Source organism: Sycon ciliatum, chromosome 3, assembly GCF_964019385.1.
Source record: "Sycon ciliatum chromosome 3, ocSycCili1.1, whole genome shotgun sequence".
Taxonomy (NCBI): domain Eukaryota; kingdom Metazoa; phylum Porifera; class Calcarea; order Leucosolenida; family Sycettidae; genus Sycon; species Sycon ciliatum.
This window is the reverse complement of record NC_088645.1, coordinates 30,654,589-30,674,868: the sequence shown is the minus strand read 5'-3', so window position 1 is coordinate 30,674,868 and position 20,280 is coordinate 30,654,589. Positions and strand designations below refer to the sequence as shown.

Below are 20,280 nucleotides of genomic sequence, written 5' to 3'. Positions count from 1 at the left end.
GTAGTGATGTATTGAGTTAGCATTATGATAGTATTGTCAGGTCATTGTCATTGCTGGTAGTGATGTATTGAGTTAACATTATGATAGTATTGTCAGGTCATTGTCATTGCTGGTGGTGATGTATTGAGTTAGCATTATGATAGTATTGTCAGGTCATTGTCATTGCTGGTAGTGATGTATTGAGTTAGCACTGTGATAGTATTGTCAGGTCATTGTCATTGCTGGTAGTGATGTATTGAGTTAACATTATGATAGTATTGTCAGGTCATTGTCATTGCTGGTAGAGATGTATTGAGTTAGCATTATGATAGTATTGTCAGGTCATTGTCATTGCTGGTAGTGATGTATTGAGTTAACATTATGATAGTATTGTCAGGTCATTGTCATTGCTGGTAGTGATGTATTGAGTTAGCATTATGATAGTATTGTCAGGTCATTGTCATTGCTGGTAGTGATGTATTGAGTTAGCATTATGATAGTATTGTCAGGTCATTGTCATTGCTGGTAGTGATGTATTGAGTTAACATTGTGATAGTATTGTCAGGTCATTGTCATTGCTGGTAGTGATGTATTGAGTTAACATTGTGATAGTATTGTCAGTGGCGTGGCGAGAATGCCACGGAGTTCAGTCTACACGTTCATATCATGTTCAGTTGCGATCTGCTTTCTCTTCCTGATTGCCATTGCGGTCATGCTGTCTGTTCTCTGTGATTTGACCTTTATCTCCTGGCATCTTACTGTCTTCATGTGCTCCCCTTGGGGGCACCTTGATGCCTGATGTAATATCGAATTTGTACAGCGGGCTACCATTTAGGTTCCGCTGCGGTCGGTTTCGCTGAGCCAGCCTTGGCACCGTGTAGCCTTTTTGGTTGTTGTGTTCTTGTGCGTGCGGCATGAGGTTTTTAGCTGTACCTTTGTTTGGCTGCGCTGCCTTTTGTTTTCCAGAGAGTTTTTCTTTGCACTTGTAGTTTCTTAGAACGAAATAGTCGGTTCGTGACATGGCGTTCTACTTCTAATCAACCATAAAGTCTTTCGTGTTGTGAGTGACTCCGTCGAGTGTGAGCTTGGTATACGGCCCATTACGGGACTGCGTGCGGCAGAAGCCTAGCGAAACACCATTTGGTAGCAGAGGATGGTTTGATAGTTGATACACGTTTCGATCGAAGAAATTTAGTTACGAGGTTGGATTTCAAAAATAGTTCCAACCATGGAGGAAGAACGAGAGAAAAGTTGTGCATGCGGAGAATATAGTGCTGAGACTGAGACAGCGACGGCGGCATCGATGTCAGAGCCGACCGGAGATGATGGCGCTGATTCTGGTGAACATACGGAAGGCATGGAGAGCCTGATCATGAAGCTGAAGAGTGATAAGATTCAACTGAAACGCAATCTAACGAATACCCGACGTGGGTTGACGATAGGAATGCGCGACAATGAGGTCGACGCTGTGGGTGCAGGACACCTTTACGATGAGCTGCGCTGCTGTGAGCAAGCAGTAACAGCAGTGCTTTCCGAGCTGAAAAGAAAATATGAATTCGTAAACGATAAAAGGAACGTGATACGGACTTTGGAGGAAATGGAGGAAGTCGATCGCGATGTGCAGACGGCAATTGACAGATACGACGAGTTTGTAGAGTTGTGGACTGCAAGAGCGAAGCAGTATGGACAGGCTCAAGCAGCACAGAGCCAGTTTGAACGAGGGGAGTCGTTTCCTTTACTGGGTGTGGATGAATTCGGACTACGCCAAGGCAGTAGATCAACTAGTCCAGTCGGTTTACGACAAATGCAGAGTGAACTGAGTGCGCTGACAATGGAAACAGATCCCAGGATTGGACTGCTACTAGAAAGATCACCGTCACGGAGGACGCCGAGAGGCTTTAGTACTGATGACAGCAAGGACACAGCAGCTGAAGAGACCAACACCAGTCCAAAACCGGGTGAGCAAGGAGCTGATCAAACGGAGAATAGCCTTCCCCCTGCACACACCACTGAGTCTGTCACGAGCCTCCCCAGTTCAAGTCACAGTGTACAGTCTAGTATCACGTCTTGTACTACCACTGCACAGCATGTACCTGTCACAAGCTCAAGTGTGACTAGACCCATACCTAGTTCTGGACAAGCTGTACCTGTGAAGGACCATGTTTCTCTGGTCAAATCTAGTACCAGTCAGCCATCTAGCCTTGCTAGCATTCATGCCAGACTTGCAGGCCCAAGCAGTGGTCATGTAGGCAAGTCTGTGTTGAGAGTTGGATCTTTTCCAGGACATCCTGGAGCTAGCCTCAACTTTCAGGCCCCTGCGTTCCGGCCTGCAGCTCAACCAGTAAGCAGCAGAGCACCTGTGTACGGCACAGGGTTGCCCAGCAGTGATGTCTTTGGAAGGCTGAAGAAAGTAGCTGTTCCGACCTTCAGCGGAGATGTGCGGATGTACGAGACCTGGAAGGCCGCCTTTATGGCATGCATTGACGCTGCACCCGTCTCTCCACAACTTAAGCTTCTACAGCTTCGGCAGTATGTTACTGGTGAGGCACTCAGAGCAATAGAGCAGCTTGGCTACACCGCAGAGGCATACAGGATATCCCTGGAGCGGCTTGAAAGAAAATTCGGCGGACAACGACGTCAGGTGGCTATACAGCTGGAAACATTGGAAGCATTCCAGCCGATACAGCGCTACAACCCGCAAGCACTGGAGAAGTTTGCAGATTTGCTCGAGATTGCCGTAGTGAACCTCAAAGATGCAGGTCGCCACATGGAGCTACAGAACGGCACCTTCTTCTCCCGTCTCCTGAGCAAGCTGACGAAGCAGATGGTGGCTCAGTACCAACGTTGGTTGTACGAGCACCAGCAAACCGAGGATGTGTTATCATTGTTGAAATGGGTGACACTGGAGGCTGAATTCCAGACTACGGCAACGGAGATAGTAGACGGTATCCAGAAGTCGGCATCATCCCGGCCAAGTAGCCATCGCTCGTTGCAGCAGCGCAACGCTCATACACACTTGGCAGACGGACAGACGGCACGAGACGAGGAGACTTCTTTCATATCCTCTCGCGCCACTTGTCCAGAATGCAGCGGGAGCCATGGCATTTGGGAATGCTCCACCTTCAAAGGACACGACACAGGCCAACGGTGGACAAGAGCAAAGGAATTAAGCCTGTGCTATCGCTGCCTGGGAACAGGGCACAGAGGCGACAAGTGTCCTCGAACTCGCACTTGTGGTGTCGATGGTTGCCAACGGAATCATCATCGTCTACTACACGGCTTGGCACGATCAGATTTTGAGATCAGGAAGAAGCCGAGAGCCGATGGCAAGGAAAGGAGTTATGACAAAGCAAACACCAAGGCTGAACAAGGACACTGTGGCGTCGCAACAGCGCATGAGACTCCAATGGAAGGGGAGTCCCCCCAGCAATGCAGCAATGCAACAGCCGAGACGAGCTACACCAGTTTACGCACTGTGCCTGTCGTTCTCAGGTCCGGTAGTAAGCGGCTCGTCGTCAATGCGCTTCTGGACGACGGAAGTACCAACACCTTCATCCATGAAGACGTTGCCACAGCGCTAGGAATGAGTGGTGAGCAGCATGACATGACTATCAATATGCTGAATGGAAAGCGGAGCACTTTCAAATCCATGGAAGTGGAGTTCGATATCGCCAATATTAACGGTCAATCACGGACAACCGTAGTCGGACTCACAACTCCCAACCAGGTAATAGGACGTCTGCAGCTAACGGACTGGAGTAGCAAGAAGATTGGCTATGAGCACTTGGCTGATATACCGTTTCCGGAACCGGCCACCCCTGAAAGGATCGAGCTGCTCATTGGCGTCGACATTGCCGAGCTTCATCGTGCGTTGTATGAAGTGTCTGGACCAGCCGGAGAGCCCATCGCGCGTCTCACACCTCTCGGATGGACCTGCGTCGGAGCAGGGGTTAGCCGTGGCGGGGGCACAAACCACTGCTGCAGCGCTATCATCGCCAGCAGCGAGACCCTCCTGAGTGTGGATAAGACTTTGCGACAGTTCTGGGAAATTGAGCAAGTGACCAGCCCAGAACACCCCATGTCACCGGAAAACCTGGACGTCCTGACAGCGACAAAGAAACGAATGACGTTCACCAATGGTCGCTACTGTTTCGGGATGCCATGGCGGGCAGATGCATCACGGCCCACCAACAATTACGACATGGCAGCGAAGAGACTTGCGCAAACACAGAAGAGGCTGAAACGGGTCCCAGAAATTGCAGAGCGTTATGCAGAGACCATTGAGAGTTACGTGAGAAAAGGGTACGTGGTGAAGGTGAATGCAAACCCACGTGAAGCAGGATCGTGGCTCCTTCCACACTTCCCGGTTGTCCGACTGGACAAAAGTACGACGAAAGTTCGCATTGTGTTCGACGGGTCAGCTAAGCATGATGGCACCGCCCTCAACGACCTGCTGCACACCGGTCCGAAGTTACAACGTGATCTATCGGCTGTTCTGCTCAGGTTTCGGCGGCATCCGATCTGCATTGGCTGTGATGTTACGGAGATGTATCTACAGGTTGAAGTCAGAAAATCAGATCGGCCATATCTGAGATTCCTGTGGAATACAGACTCGCAGTCGGCTCCAGACGTGTACGAATTCAACCGGGTGGTATTCGGTCTGAACTGCTCCCCGTTCTTAGCGCAACTGGTCGCGCTAGAGCACGCTAAGACACTAGATCCAGAATTCGCCCGTGCAGCCGAGATGATGCTCGAATCAACTTACATGGACGACGGTATGGACTCAGTCTCTACGATTGCCGAGGGTGTGGCCCTGTACAAGAGTGTGACAGCAGCATGGAAGGGAGCAGGCATGGCAGTGAGGAAGTGGCTGTCGAATGCTCCGGAGCTGTTGGGTCACATACCCAGAGAAGATCAGGCAACGCAACTCAGCCTGAACGGAGACGGCCCATCCCAGATTAAGACTCTAGGGATCAGTTGGTTGAGCGACAGCGACATGTTCAGCTTTCAGGCTGTCATACCACCTGACGATATGATGATGACGAAGAGGAACATCCTCCGAAAGATCGCGACGATCTTCGACCCGCTAGGATTTCTGGCACCAGTGATCATCCGTGCCAAGATACTGATGCAAGAGATCTGGGCTAGCGGTGCAACTTGGGACGAAGTGCTTCCCGTCGAACTGAGCTCACGTTGTAGACAGTGGTTCCAGGATCTCCTTGCACTGAGCTCAATTCAAGTGCCACGCTGCTTGCAGGCCATTGCAGGCGCTACACCGCAAGATGTCGAGCTTCACGTATTTGGCGACACATCAGAGTTAGCGTATGGTGCCGTCATCTACCAACGTATCCGCTACGCCTCCGGCGAGATCAGCAACGTATTTGTGTCTGCTAAGTCACGAGTTTCGCCAACTACCGCCACAAGCATCCCACGGCTCGAATTGATGGCTGCTGTGCTGGGAGTCGAAATGGCCAACGAAGTAGCCAAGGTGTTGCAGATCAACCCGCAGAACATCATCTACTGGACTGACAGTATGGACGTGATCTGGTGGATCCGTGGCCGGAGTCGCTTGTTCAAGACGTTCGTTGCCAACAGAGTGAGCACGATTCACCAGGCAAGCAGCCCAGATCAATGGCGGTATGTCCCTACGGCAGAGAACCCGGCTGATATTGTGTCGAGAGGATGCGCCCCAACATCGCTCACGCCGGACAGTATGTGGTGGACCGGTCCTAGCTTCATGGCCAAGCCGTCTGATGACTGGCCAGTACGACAGTTACCTACAGCCCAAGCAAAGGAAACAAAGTCTATGAAGGAGACCGTTCTGATGAGCAGCACTGAGACGGGTACTGATGATGAGGGCACAGTCGCAACGGAGCCCAGTGTTTGGCGACTGGAACCGCAGCGATACTCTGATTTGGAGCGCTTGATTCGTGTGCAAGCGTGGGTGATGAGATTTCTTCACAACGCTCGCGCGCCACACGAACGCCGCGAACTGGGTGAATTGACAGTGGACGAATTGAGTGAGTCTGAGTTGATGCTGGTGAAATCAGCGCAAGAGTCTGAGTTCCGAGATGAGATCAAGGCCATCAAGAAGGGACAACCTGTGAGTTCCCAGAGCAAGATTGCAGCACTCCATCCACAGTTAGATGACAGTGGTTTGCTGCGTGCAAGGAGTCGTCTTCAGTACGCGGACTTCTTGCCCTCTGACACGATCTCACCGATCATCCTTCCCAGGACGCATCCAACGACTAAGCTTGTGATCACGCGGATCCATGGCAACGGTCATCACGCACTCGGCAACAATCAAGTTCTGAACGAGTTAGTAAAGCGGTTCTGGGTTGTCGGTGCACGCGAAGCAGTCAAGGAAGTGGATCGTCAATGTCCTGAATGCCAACGCCGAAAGGCCAAGCCTGCTAAGCAGCTCATGGCGCCACTGCCAACACTCCGGATTGAACCCGGCACCCGTGCGTTTGAAAGGGTTGGAATCGACTTTGCAGGACCGATGTACACCAAGCAGGGACGCCGAGCGCAGGCAAAGAGATGGCTGTGCATCTTCACCTGTCTTGCCACACGCGCTATCCACATCGAAGTAGCGTATGGTCTTGATACTGGAAGCTTTCTGAACTGCTTCTTCCGAATGGTCGGACGACGTGGCGCCCCACACGAGGTGCTCACTGACAATGGCACGAACTTTGTTGGTGCAGTAACCGAGCTACGCGAGTTGAGAAGTGAACTGGACGAGAAGAAGATCATCAAGGCAACCAACGGTCAACGGATTCAGTGGCACTTCAACCCACCCGCAGCACCGCACTTCGGAGGACCATTTGAGGTCATGGTGAAGGCTGCCAAACGAGCACTGTACGCCATTCTGAAGTCAGGTGACATCACAGATGAGGAGTTAGTGACGGCAACGATTGGAGCAGAACACCTGATCAACAGTCGGCCCTTGACAACGGTATCTTCAGATGCCAGAGACTGTACTCCTATCTCTCCAAGTGACTTGCTGCTAGGCGACGCGAGCCACAGTATTGATGTACCCGGTGATGACCCAGCAGCTAGCCTGAGGAGACGCTGGAGACGAGTCCAGGAGCTGGTCAGACATTTCTGGGCAAGATGGATGCAAGAATGGCTGCCCATGCTGAGTGGTCGTGCCAAATGGAAGAAACCCTACAACAACGTGCAAGTCGGTGATGTCGTTATCCTACTCGCCAAAGACACACCACGTGGTCAGTGGCAGCTGGGACGAGTTGTCGATGTTCACCCAGGACGTGACGGGCTGGTACGAGTCGTGGACGTAAAGGTGAAGAAGACCACGCTACGTCGCCCAATAAGCAAGATCTGCTCGCTGGAAGCATATCAGTGAGTTACTGAGTAGCAACAGCATTGGACCATCGCCATTGAAGTATGGTCATGTCTTTTCACTCTCTTGCTTCTCTCTTGCTTCGCACATGTTCTTTCATGTTGTTTTCATTTCTTGTTCCGTTGCCTATCATCTTTTTTTGATTTTTGTTTTTTTTGTTTCTGTTTGCTTGAGCACTAGCAACTCAGGCAATCTTTTCTGTTTTTTCTTTCATTTTTCCGCTTCGAGTGTTGGTGATGTATCTCTCCGTAGACACATCAGGAAGGGGAGAATGGCGTGGCGAGAATGCCACGGAGTTCAGTCTACACGTTCATATCATGTTCAGTTGCGATCTGCTTTCTCTTCCTGATTGCCATTGCGGTCATGCTGTCTGTTCTCTGTGATTTGACCTTTATCTCCTGGCATCTTACTGTCTTCATGTGCTCCCCTTGGGGGCACCTTGATGCCTGATGTAATATCGAATTTGTACAGCGGGCTACCATTTAGGTTCCGCTGCGGTCGGTTTCGCTGAGCCAGCCTTGGCACCGTGTAGCCTTTTTGGTTGTTGTGTTCTTGTGCGTGCGGCATGAGGTTTTTAGCTGTACCTTTGTTTGGCTGCGCTGCCTTTTGTTTTCCAGAGAGTTTTTCTTTGCACTTGTAGTTTCTTAGAACGAAATAGTCGGTTCGTGACATGGCGTTCTACTTCTAATCAACCATAAAGTCTTTCGTGTTGTGAGTGACTCCGTCGAGTGTGAGCTTGGTATACGGCCCATTACGGGACTGCGTGCGGCAGAAGCCTAGCGAAACACCAGTCAGGTCATTGTCATTGCTGGTAGTGATGTATTGAGTTAGCATTGTCACACTGTTCCACATGTGTACCTTCATACAGGTCAACATGTCAGTCTAAATGCTGCTGGTACACGACAGTTAGCACCATACAGGGTGACATTTGGTGATGGACAACCTGCAGTCAATTTTACCAGTTACTTACCTGTATGCTTGGTGGCCAGTGGATCAGGACCATTCATTCGACTAGAGAAGACTGATGGTAGTCTAGTGTGGGCTGAGACAGGTGCCTTCTCAGGAGGTACTATTGTACAGGTGAACAGCACAGTACATCCTATACTGAACACTTCATACACTGGACTGTACCATTGCAGAACAGTGGATTACAACTCAACAGAAACATATCAACTCAACATTGTAGGTAAGTTTGAAACCATTTCCTATTTTCTGTGCAATAATCTCTCAATAACTGACTGTGTACTGTACAGCATGGTTACTGGAGTAGAAAGGAGAATGAAATTGAGAAATGATTTATTAGCTTTGCGTCTCACTCGCAATATGACGTGTATGTACACATGTGTGTGTGTACACCTGACTATTGGACATGTGTGTGTGTGTGTGTGTGTGTGTGTGTGTGTGTGTGTGTGTGTGTGTGTGTGTGTGTGTGTGTGTGTGTGTGTGTGTGTGTGTGTGTGTGTGTGTGTGTGTACACCTGACTATTGCACATGTGTGTGTGTGTGTACACCTGACTATTGCACATGTGTGTGTGTGTACACCTGACTATTGCACATGTGTGATACAAAATAACACTAAATTCCTGCACAGTGAAACTTGAGTCTCCGACAACCTTATCGATCCGACCACTTTTTCTCGTCCCGAATATCCTTCCATAGGCGCATCTAGAACCTGGTCTCCGACTATGTTGGAGTATTTATATTCGAAGGAACAATAGCCTAGTTTGGTAGCACTTGTGCATGACCTATATTCACATTTCGGCATGAATAATACGTGATTTCCGCTCATGGTTTATGCACACTCTGTGTTGCATGCTGGCTGTACGTCTGTCACTGCACCCCGTATGCTTTCCCCCACACCTTCCACACACGGACTCGTGTCCCGAGGCTCTGATGTAGGGCGCTTGTTTTTTTTGTTTTTTTCACTTTCACATTCTGCAGCTAATATGGGACTATATGGGACTAACTCGAACCAGGGACCTTTCTCGCGAAGATCCCTGGTTCGAGTAGTGGGGGTGTGACTGATGAGTTTTTTCTTTCTTTCGTATCTGATTAGCAAGTGTTGAGTTTCGGAGAGAAAAAGAGCAGTACGAGGCACCTGGTCTAATTTCCTAATACTTTGCAACTCTCCATCAAGTCCCAAATTTTGAAATTCCGATCAGAGTTTATTTCTCAAGTCTTCACTCTATCCATTATTGTACACTGAAGACTTGTTACCACAAAACCTACAACCGGCTTGAATGTTCTCTTCTTTGTTTCCAGAACTTTGTCCAGATCTCATTTTTGCAAAACACAACTTCAAACCCATTACTGATTTTAGCAGAGCGATTGGCACGAACATATCAATAAGTTGTCAAGCTGGGTTTCTTGCTAACACCAGTCTGGATGTGACCTATTCTACATGCCAGAGTGGCGGAGTATGGAACCCAAGACCACCAGCATGTGAAAGTAAGTCAGTACACTAGTTATTATTGGTGTTGAAACAAGCGTATCTTTACCACGACGCTACCTGAACGCTACCTGAACGCGCCCAAACGTCAACACCTGTAAAAATCGTATTTTCCCATGAAAGTACTACCTGTTCAAGGATTGATAACTTTACCTTCCGTTGGACAAATTCCACGATCTTGAGCTTCCTGGAAAGGTCTTGAGCCGAGGAACAAACTGGTGGCAAACCCAGCTCGGAGCAAAACCAAAACCCCGTGCTACAGTCTGGCAAACTTCATCAACGTGCTCGACAGACTCGAGTACGGCCAAGACTAACCGGGGTCAAATATTCAGCTGCCATTTCGGTCTCCTTGCTCGTATCGAGCTCAAATGTTTTGTCAAGACTCGCGGGATCTACTACCATCATTTGAATCCTGTTTCCATGGCAGCAAGTAGCGCAAAAAATGATCCACAATGGAAAATACGCGTTCTGCAGACTGCACGAAAAAATCTAGCTGAAATTTGCCGTGTCGAGTCGCATATCTCAACAACCGGTAGTCGTAACGCATCGGCGATTGTTTCTATCGCCAACTGAGAGTTTTCACGTGCAGATACAGGTTTCGATTGTGAGAATCGACCAAGTATGGAGTGAGTTACGATAGTTTGAATAAGTCGCTATGGACTCAACACGGACCCAACGACTATGAGATGCAGGTTCACTGTACAGTGTACAGCGCGCGTCGTACTAGTACGACGGCCGTGGGGCATGCAACTCATGTGCGTCGTACCAGTACGACGTTTGCGCTAAAGGGGTTAACAAACCAGCGAACAGTTCCACTAACGAGCAAGCTATCGAGAGAGCTAACGAGTTTCATTGATGCGGCAATATGATTTTTTACGTATTTTTTTCTAAGCTCGATTTCTTATTCAATTCAGCTGGTTCAAATAATTATCACTGCTGGTATTTGGGGTTGCTTCTGCTTCACTTCGGACTACTGTTTGGTACCGAGCTGTCGTTTCAGCGCAGTCGTTGAGCAGCCTTTGTAAGAATAGACCGTTTTGCAACGATTGCAAGTAGCCCTGTTCTTCGCTGCATCGCGGGAGAAAACTTCCAAATGACTGGGACTAACTTTCACTCGAATGGAAAGTTGACAGAAGCATGTCCTGCGACAGATCAGCAGATGCGGAACAAGACATCAGTGGAGGCCACCAAAGCTGCAACGACAACTGAAACACATTCGCGTTGTGCAGGCATACGGTCACTGTAACTGCGAGTGATTTTCTTTTTGCGTGGGACTGGAGTCTTCGTACCAGGGAGTCGTAAAATATTTACGACTCCCCGGTCGATATATACCGCCATGTGTACGGAGTACGGTGTTCGTTAGTGCACATGAGCTGGCCGCACAAACGAACCGAGTTTCTGGCGAGCGAGCTAACGAGTACTCGGTGAGATCGTTTCCACACTACTAGTGATGAGGGTTTTTTCGGGGTTTTAAGAGTGTGAAGCAGTGAGTTATTTTTCCAGCTTTATTTGGGTCTGTCGAGTTGCCGAACGAGAACAGTTGGAAAGCGGTTTCAAATGGCCGTGAAGTTGTGCACCGGTCATTGGTGTCTCGAAGTGTTACTAACTGGTGATGGAGGTCACATTCTACTTGCTATGCCTATCTAAATATAGTGATCACTCTAGCACACAATTTCACGCTCACTATCCGTTTTTGCCGACAATGACGACTTGCGTAATAAAACTAACATCTAAAATAGACCTTGAATTATCCTAGTTCCAAGCAAACACACAAACATGCTGGTCTATAATAATACCGGTAAATGGCACACTTTTTTTGCACCCGTTCTCTTCTATTTCCATTCCAGGTTGCAGAGTTAGATGTTCCGATGACATCAATGTTGAATCCTGTAATCACGTGATGGGACAAGGCACTGTCAACTGTATTTGTAAACTAAACTATATATGGGCAGGGAGCAAGTGTGTGGGTAAGTGCCTTATGTGCTATGCATCACACAACTTCACATTGATGTGTTGTGAATTGTGCCATGGTTCATGCTTGGGTGAGACAGAGACAGGCGCTGAACACTAATGTCACTGGCAATGTTTGAGTGCACACTCCTGTATGGCAAAACCTATGTGTACTTCACATGGGGATCACTAGTAGCTGCAATCTAGGTTTTCACTTGCTTCTTTCCATCTCTGCCTTTCTGTGTGTAACGCATATGCTTGTGTGTCGGTATATATGTGCGTGTATTTTGCTGTGTTCTATTTAGTAGTCTCTCCTACAATTCATGTTACCAGTGGTACGTTCTATTCTGTTTCTCCTTGCCTTGCACTTTCAGTGAGTGCATCAAGCACTGCAATGGGTTTTGAAAACACTGCATGACCACTGTGTTGCATCTACTGGTGCAGAAATGGCCATTAGAGCAGTGACAACAACTTTCTGCAACGTGAACTAGAAAGACTTGTGGCAAAATTGTTTCTAGCCGTGCAAAGATGTATGTGCAGTGGCGGATCCAGGGGGGGGGGGGGGGGGCTGGGGGCATCCGGGACGGATACCTTGGGCCCCCTCTTCGGCCAAATCCTGGATCCGCCACTGATGTGTGTTTCATGGTAGGCTCGGTGTGTACTCCGTATACGACTAGCCGTGCTAAGATGTATGTGTCTTTCTTGGGAGTCTCAGTGTGTGCTCTGTATACACCTAGTTTGTCTGTATCACACCACAGAGCATGTAAGAAGAAATTAGTTGCTGCTCGACCCCTGGTACTGAATTCCTCGTCTTCGTTTATGTCCTTTTGTTACCCTAAATGCGCTGGTATTTATGTGTGTGTGTTTTGCTGTGTTCTATTTAGTAGTCTCTCCTACAAGTCCTGTTACCAATGGTACGTTCTATTCTGTTTCTCCTTGCCTTGTACTTTCAGTGAGTGCATCAAGCACTGCAATGGGTTTTGAAAACACTGTATGATAGTGTTGAAACGATCTCACCGGATACTCGTTAGCTCGCTCGCCAGAAACTCGGCTCGTTTGTGCGGCCAGCTTGTTTGCACTAACGAACACCGCACACCGTACTCCGTACACATGACAGTACATGTTGACTGGGGAGTCGTAAAATATTTTCCGACTCCCTGGTCGATCGAGAGTCCAGTCCCGCGCAAAGTGAAAATCACTCGCAGTTACGGTGACTGTATGTATGCACGACACTTGAGTTGTTTCAGTTGCCGTTGCAGCTTTGGTGGACTCTACTGATGTCTTGTTCCGCATCTGCTGACCTGTCGCAGGATATGCTTCGGTCACCTCTCCATTCGAGTGAAAGTTACGCTCAGTCGTTTGGAAATTTTCTCCCGCTAAGCAGCGAAGACCAGGGCTCTTTGCAATCTTTGCAAAACGGTCTATTCTTACCAAGGCTACTCAACGACGGCGCTAAAAAGACATCTCGACACTAAACAGCAGAATGAAGTGAAGCAGCAGCAATCCCAAATGCCGGCGGTGATGATTTGAACCAGCTGAATAAAATCTAACTTAGAAAAAAATATTCAAAAAAACATATTTGCCACATCAATGAAACTCGTTAGCTCGCTCGATAGCTTGCTCGTTAGTGGAACCGATCGCTCGTTTGTTATAGATACGCTCATTTCAACAATACTGTATGACCACTGTGTTGCATCTACTGGTGCAGAAATGGCCATTAGAGCAGTGACAACCACTTTCTGCAACGTGTACTAGAAAGACTTGTGGCAGAATTGTTCCTAGCCGTGCAAAGATGTATGTGCAGTGGCGGATCCAGGGGGGGGGGGGGGGGCAGGGGGCATCCGGGACGGATACCTTGGGCCCCCTCTTCGGCCAAATCCTGGATCCGCCACTGATGTGTGTTTCATGGTAGGCTCGGTGTGTACTCCGTATACGACTAGCCGTGCTAAGATGTATGTGTCTTTCTTGGGAGTCTCAGTGTGTGCTCTGTATACAACTAGTATGTCTGTATCACACCACAGAGCATGTCAGAAGAAATTAGTTGCTGCTCGACCCCTGGTACTGAATTCCTCGTTTTCGTTTATGTCCTTTTGTTACCCTAAATGCGCTGGTATCTATGTGTGTGTATTTTGCTGTGTTCTATTTAGTAGTCTCTCCTACAAGTCCTGTTACCCGTGGTACGTTCTATTCTGTTTCTCCTTGCCTTGTACTTTCAGTGAGTGCATCAAGCACTGCAATGGGTTTTGAAAACACTGTATAATAGTGTTGAAACGATCTCACCGGATACTCGTTAGCTCGCTCGCCAGAAACTCGGCTCGTTTGTGCGGCCAGCTTGTTTGCACTAACGAACACCGTACACCGTACTCCGTACACATGACAGTACATGTTGACTGGGGAGTCGTAAAATATTTTCCGACTCCCTGGTCGATCGAGAGTCCAGTCCCGCGCAAAGTGAAAATCACTCGCAGTTACGGTGACTGTATGTCTGCACGACACTTGAGTTGTTTCAGTTGCCGTTGCAGCTTTGGTGGACTCTACTGATGTCTTGTTCCGCATCTGCTGACCTGTCGCAGGATATGCTTCGGTCACCTCTCCATTCGAGTGAAAGTTACTCTCAGTCGTTTGGAAATTTTCTCCCGCTAAGCAGCGAAGACCAGGGCTCTTAGCAATCTTTGCAAAACGGTCTATTCTAACCAAGGCTACTCAACGACGGCGCTGAAAAGACATCTCGACACCAAACAGCAGAATGAAGTGAAGCAGCAGCAATCCCAAATGCCGGCGGTGATGATTTGAACCAGCTGAATAAAATCTAACTTAGAAAAAAAATATTCAAAAAAACATATTTGCCACATCAATGAAACTCGTTAGCTCGCTCGATAGCTTGCTCGTTAGTGGAACCGATCGCTCGTTTGTTATAGATACGCTCATTTCAACAATACTGTATGACCACTGTGTTGCATCTACTGGTGCAGAAATGGCCATTAGAGCAGTGACAACCACTTTCTGCAACGTGTACTAGAAAGACTTGTGGCAGAATTGTTTCTAGCCGTGCAAAGATGTATGTGCAGTGGCGGATCCAGGGGGGGGGGGGGCAGGGGGCATCCGGGACGGATACCTTGGGCCCCCTCTTCGGCCAAATCCTGGATCCGCCACTGTTGTGTGTTTCATGGTAGGCTCGGTGTGTACTCCGTATACGACTAGCCGTGCTAAGATGTATGTGTCTTTCTTGGGAGTCTCAGTGTGTGCTCTGTATACAACTAGTATGTCTGTATCACACCACAGAGCATGTCAGAAGAAATTAGTTGCTGCTCGACCCCTGGTACCGAATTCCTCGTTTTCGTTTATGTCCTTTTGTTACCCTAAATGCGCTGGTATCTATGTGTGTGTATTTTGCTGTGTTCTATTTAGTAGTCTCTCCTACAAGTCCTGTTACCCGTGGTACGTTCTATTCTGTTTCTCCTTGCCTTGTACTTTCAGTGAGTGCATCAAGCACTGCAATGGGTTTTGAAAACACTGTATGATAGTGTTGAAACGATCTCACCGGATACTCGTTAGCTCGCTCGCCAGAAACTCGGCTCGTTTGTGCGGCCAGCTTGTTTGCACTAACGAACACCGTACACCGTACTCCGTACACATGACAGTACATGTTGACTTTGCAAAACTTTTTTTTAATTTTTTTTACCATCAGTGAGCATGTCATGAAAATAAATCCGAGAAGAAAGAAAAAGGCCCAACCCTGCCCTGCCAGTTATTTGGACTTACGGGGGTCGCCATGGCAAATAATAAACATAAAACTGCACATGTTCGCGCTCTCCGCCTTCTCCGTGAAATTATAATACCGTAAAAGAAAACTAGAGGGGAAAAAAGAAGCAACAATGAGGAATAGGAACTGATTTAGGAACCACTTGCAGTCAGTTACACAGGGCAGCGGGCCTCGGCAACGGCCAAGGTAGCAGATGCATCCGCCACATCGCTGACGCGCATGGGGCGTCGCCGAGCACCACGCAAACAAACCATGCTGGAGCGAACCAGAGCAAAGCCAAGTCGGCAGCGAATCCACGCCATTACACGGTTGTACGGCTCCTTCGTCTTGTCGGACAGGAGCCCGGCAATCCGCTTATAGCAGGCTGTTGCCGACTTGCCCATGCCGCCTGTTGAGGAGAGAACGAGAGGTGAAAAAGTTGCATGTTCGATCTCTCGAACACGCTCCTCATAGCAGCGGCGTTTCTCAGTACATGTTGACTGGGGAGTCGTAAAATATTTTACGACTCCCTGGTCGATCGAGAGTCCAGTCCCACGCAAAGTGAAAATCACTCGCAGTTACGGTGACTGTATGTCTGCACGACACTTGAGTTGTTTCAGTTGCCGTTGCAGCTTTGGTGGACTCTACTGATGTCTTGTTCCGCATCTGCTGACCTGTCGCAGGATATGCTTCGGTCGCCTCTCCATTCGAGTGAAAGTTACGCTCAGTCGTTTGGAAATTTTCTCCCGCTAAGCAGCGAGGACCAGGGCTCTTTGCAATCTTTGCAAAACGGTCCATTCTTACAAAGGCTACTCAACGACGGCGCTGAAAAGACATCTCGACACCAAACAGCAGAATGAAGTGAAGAAGCAGCAATCCCAAATGCCGGTGGTGATGATTTGAACCAGCTGAATAAAATCTAACTTAGAAAAAAATATTCAAAAAACATATTTGCCACATCAATGAAACTCGTTAGCTCGCTCGATAGCTTGCTCGTTAGTGGAACCGATCGCTCGTTGGTTATAGATACGCTCATTTCAACAATACTGTATGACCACTGTGTTGCATCTACTGGTGCAGAAATGGCCATTAGAGCAGGGACAACAACTTTCTGCAGCATGTACTAGAAAGACTTGTGGCAGAATTGTTTCTAGCCGTGCAAAGATGTATGTGTCTTTCATGGTAGGCTCAGTGTGTACTCTCTATACGACAAGTCGTGCAAAAATGTATGTGTCTTTCATGGTAGGCTCGGTGTGTACTCCGTATACGACTAGTCAGTGTCTGCTCCAGAGCCGGGTGAGCCGGGTAATTGACCCGGTTGGACGGCGCTTGGACCTGGTTGAAAATATAGTACCGGATCACCTGTGACCCGGTTCGTACTTTACACGCTCGAACTTTGAAGGGATTGACTACATGGCTTGTATGTGTGACAGATCATGCAGAGGCGCGCATCGAAGTGAAAGTAGTCAGTATCCGGTGTGTGCAAGTGCTCAGTTTGAGCTTGATCGTTTGAGGTGTTGCTTTGAGCCTCCAGCGAAGAGGCGAATCCACAGACCTCGCATGTGACTCGGCTGGTGAGACAGCGCCAAGCACATGTGTACCCGGCTCCGACCCGGTTGAAATGGTTGCGCCAGGTACACGTGTACCCGGCTGTCCTACAATCCTAGAGCAGACACTGCTAGTATATCTGTACCACACCACCGAGCATGTCGGAAGTAACTAGTTGCTGCCGGACCTCTAGCACTGGTCCTGAATTCCTCGTTTTCGTTTCTGCCCTTTTGCTACCCTAAAATCGCTGGTATCTGTGTGCGTGTATTTTGCTCTGTTCTATTCAGTAGTCTCTTCTACAAGTCATGATACCAGTGGTACGTTCTATTCTGTTTCTCCTTGCCTTGCACTTTCAGTGAGTGCATCAAGCACGGCAATGGGTTTTGAAAACACTGTATGACCACTGTGTTGCATCTACTGGTGCAGAAGTGACCATTAGAGCAGTGACAACAACTTTCTTCAGCATGTACTAGAAAAACATGTGTCAGAATTGTTTCTAGCCGTGCAAAGATGTATGTGTCTTTCATGGTAGGCTCAGTGTGTACTCTCTATACGACTAGCCGTGCAAAAATGTATGTGTTTTTCATGGTAGGCTCGTTGTGTACTCCGTATACAACTAGCCGTGCTAAGATGTATGTGTCTTTCTTGGCAGTCTCGGTGTGTGCTCTGTATACAACTAGTACGTCTGTACCACACCACAGAGCATGTAAGAAGAAATTAGTTGCTGCTCGACCTCTGGTACTGAATTCCTCGTTCTCGTTTATGTCCTTTTGTTACCCTAAAATCGCTGGTATAATATATGTGCGTGTATTTTGCTGTGTTCTATTTAGAAGTCTCTCCTACAAGTGATGACACCAGTGGTACGTTCTATTCTGTTTCTCCTTGCCTTGCACTTTCAGTGAGTGCATCAAGCACTGCAATGGGTTTTGAAAACACTGTATGACCACTGTGTTGCATCTACTGGTGCAGAAGTGACTATTAGTGCAGTGACAACAACTTTCTTCAGCATCTACTAGAAAGACTTGTGGCAGAATTGTTTCTAGCCGTGCAAAGATGTTTGTGTCTTTCATGGTGGCTCGGTGTGCACGCTGTATACGTCTAGGCGAGCAAGAATGTATGTGTCTTTCATGGTAGGTTCGGTGTGTACTCTGTGTAGGCCCAGTATGCCTGTACCACACCACTCAGTGTGTCAGAAGTAACTAGTTGCTGCTCGACATCTCGTACTGAATGCCTCGTTTCTGTTTATGTCCTTTTGTGGCCCAAAATGTCACAACCTACGGTTCAACTACCACTTCATCGGCGCTTCTGCCCACGACGCCACGACTACTTCACACAAACTCGCTACCTCCTACATCTTAAAATCAGCTATGTCAAGTGGAACACGATCCTTGCATCCGCCTTCCACTGCCGATGATTCTACAAAGCAGCGTGTATCAACTGGAGCTATCGTTGGCATTGCTAGTGTAGTAAGCATCGTGACAGTGGCATGTGCCATCCTTCTCACCTTTAAGATGAAGAAGGTTGACAGGTAGGATCTTACTATAAATTTCTACTTTATACTGGTGTGGCGGCGGCTTGTGTACTGTTTGCTCTTGGTCTCTACTGTAAATTACCACCAGAGCACCCCACCTTGATTTCACAGCCAGGGAAAACACATAATCCTATGGCAGAGTGCAATAGATTGTGTGCGATGTGAGAGCCTTAGTGTACTAAAGTCACACTTAGGTTTTTGTGTGCAGCTCGTGCCCGCCAAATGTTAACGTGTATACGGATTGACTGCACAACGTGCAATGTGTATACACGGTTCGTGTGGTATGACCTACAGACAGGACCCCACGTCCACACTATGACCAGAAAAGGACGCCCCGTACTCGCTGTACTTTACGCTACTTACGTGTATGCGCTCATAGGATATGAAGGATGGCTAGTGGCTCTGGAAATTACCTACATCCGAAGTGCCACCAGCAGTTACATGTTGCCCTGCCTTTACAATGAGAAAACCCTGTACGGTGGAGAAATGCGCACAGGAACAGTTTCGCCTGGTTGCATCATGTGTGAGCGAACAAGGTAGAAACGGAGAATTGGAATGTTACCTACTTTTTGGCAAAAATCTGTTTTGCATGAAGGTCACCTACAACAATCTATTTTTTTCAGATTCCCAAGTTTCAGGCTGCTACTATCTATGAAGGAGTGTTTCAATCCTCTCCATTTTTCGGCACTAGCAATAGTCTAAGAAGATGGCTGCTACAAACGTTTGAACTTGCGCTTCCTGCCCAGACGACTGACTCACGACTGCCGTGTGGAGCACATGAAAAGTACGTGAGGCGGTCCCCTCGTGAAGCCTGCAAGAAAGCACCACTCTCTGCTCAACACACAGTGTTTCGGGGAATTCCCCTCTCGTCATCACTGACTCATCAGCTGAACTGGAGTAAGCTGAGTAGGTCCAATGTCTGGAGCAGCCACCTTCTTCTACAATAACTGCCCAAGTCTCAACATCTCACTTTGACAATAGTCCGATAGGATAAATCAAAACTGTGCAATTTTTGATCAACATCGATGTGTCCGTTTTTATGTTCGGATTTAAGTACGATCCACCTCTGCATCGCATTTGCAATTGAAGGGCTCCGATTCAACACGATGTAAAACCGTTTTATGGAAAGTTCAGGAACTGCAGTTTTTCCTTCGTTCTTTTCGGTCTGCACTGCAGCAGCAATGACCTTTATCGTGTTTTCCAGAAGAACATAAACTTTAGGCATCATTTTGACTGGGATGTATCTCATTTTGACCCGTAAAACCGACACACACAGACGTCCGTGGCGTGATAATGAATTCTTCCATTACAAAAAAACGCAAAAGCTCCGGTTTGGTCATTATAGCGTTTTGAATTGGAGCCCTTCAATTGTATTTATGGATTCTCCACAGGCCTTAGCCTAAATCGATTGAGTCTCCGTCATTGCACATGCAAAAGTATGTCCGAAATAGAAAAAAAGAAAAAAAGATTGTATATAAACGCAGTTGCATTGATTTTCCAATGGTGGGGTATGGCATAATTGTATGTCTGTGCATAACACATTGATTTTCCAATGGTGGGGTATGGCATAGTGGTATGTCTGTGCATAACACATTGATTTCTCAATGGTGGAGTATGGCAGAGTGGTATGTCTGTGCATATTACACATGCAATGATAACATCCTGATAAGAAGAAGGACACCATGTTACGAGTTATGACTAACTGCCCACCAACGTAACCAG

At 47.9% G+C, this 20,280-nt stretch overlaps 1 protein-coding gene across 1 annotated transcript in view; it reads left to right on the top strand.

Annotated features, from left to right (window-relative positions):
* LOC135811952 (uncharacterized) overlaps nucleotides 1-19,025 on the top strand; it is a 47,328-nt gene extending 28,303 nt beyond the window's left edge. The window contains exons 4-12 of the mRNA XM_065325230.1: nucleotides 8,208-8,525; nucleotides 9,601-9,786; nucleotides 11,635-11,754; nucleotides 12,622-12,651; nucleotides 13,885-13,914; nucleotides 15,146-15,175; nucleotides 17,315-17,344; nucleotides 17,858-17,887; nucleotides 18,393-19,025. Coding sequence (XP_065181302.1) covers nucleotides 8,208-8,525; nucleotides 9,601-9,786; nucleotides 11,635-11,754; nucleotides 12,622-12,651; nucleotides 13,885-13,914; nucleotides 15,146-15,175; nucleotides 17,315-17,344; nucleotides 17,858-17,887; nucleotides 18,393-18,559 — 941 coding nt within the window. The 3' untranslated portion in view covers nucleotides 18,560-19,025. The remainder of the gene's footprint in view (nucleotides 1-8,207; nucleotides 8,526-9,600; nucleotides 9,787-11,634; nucleotides 11,755-12,621; nucleotides 12,652-13,884; nucleotides 13,915-15,145; nucleotides 15,176-17,314; nucleotides 17,345-17,857; nucleotides 17,888-18,392) is intronic.
* The last annotated feature ends 1,255 nt before the right edge of the window (nucleotides 19,026-20,280 follow it).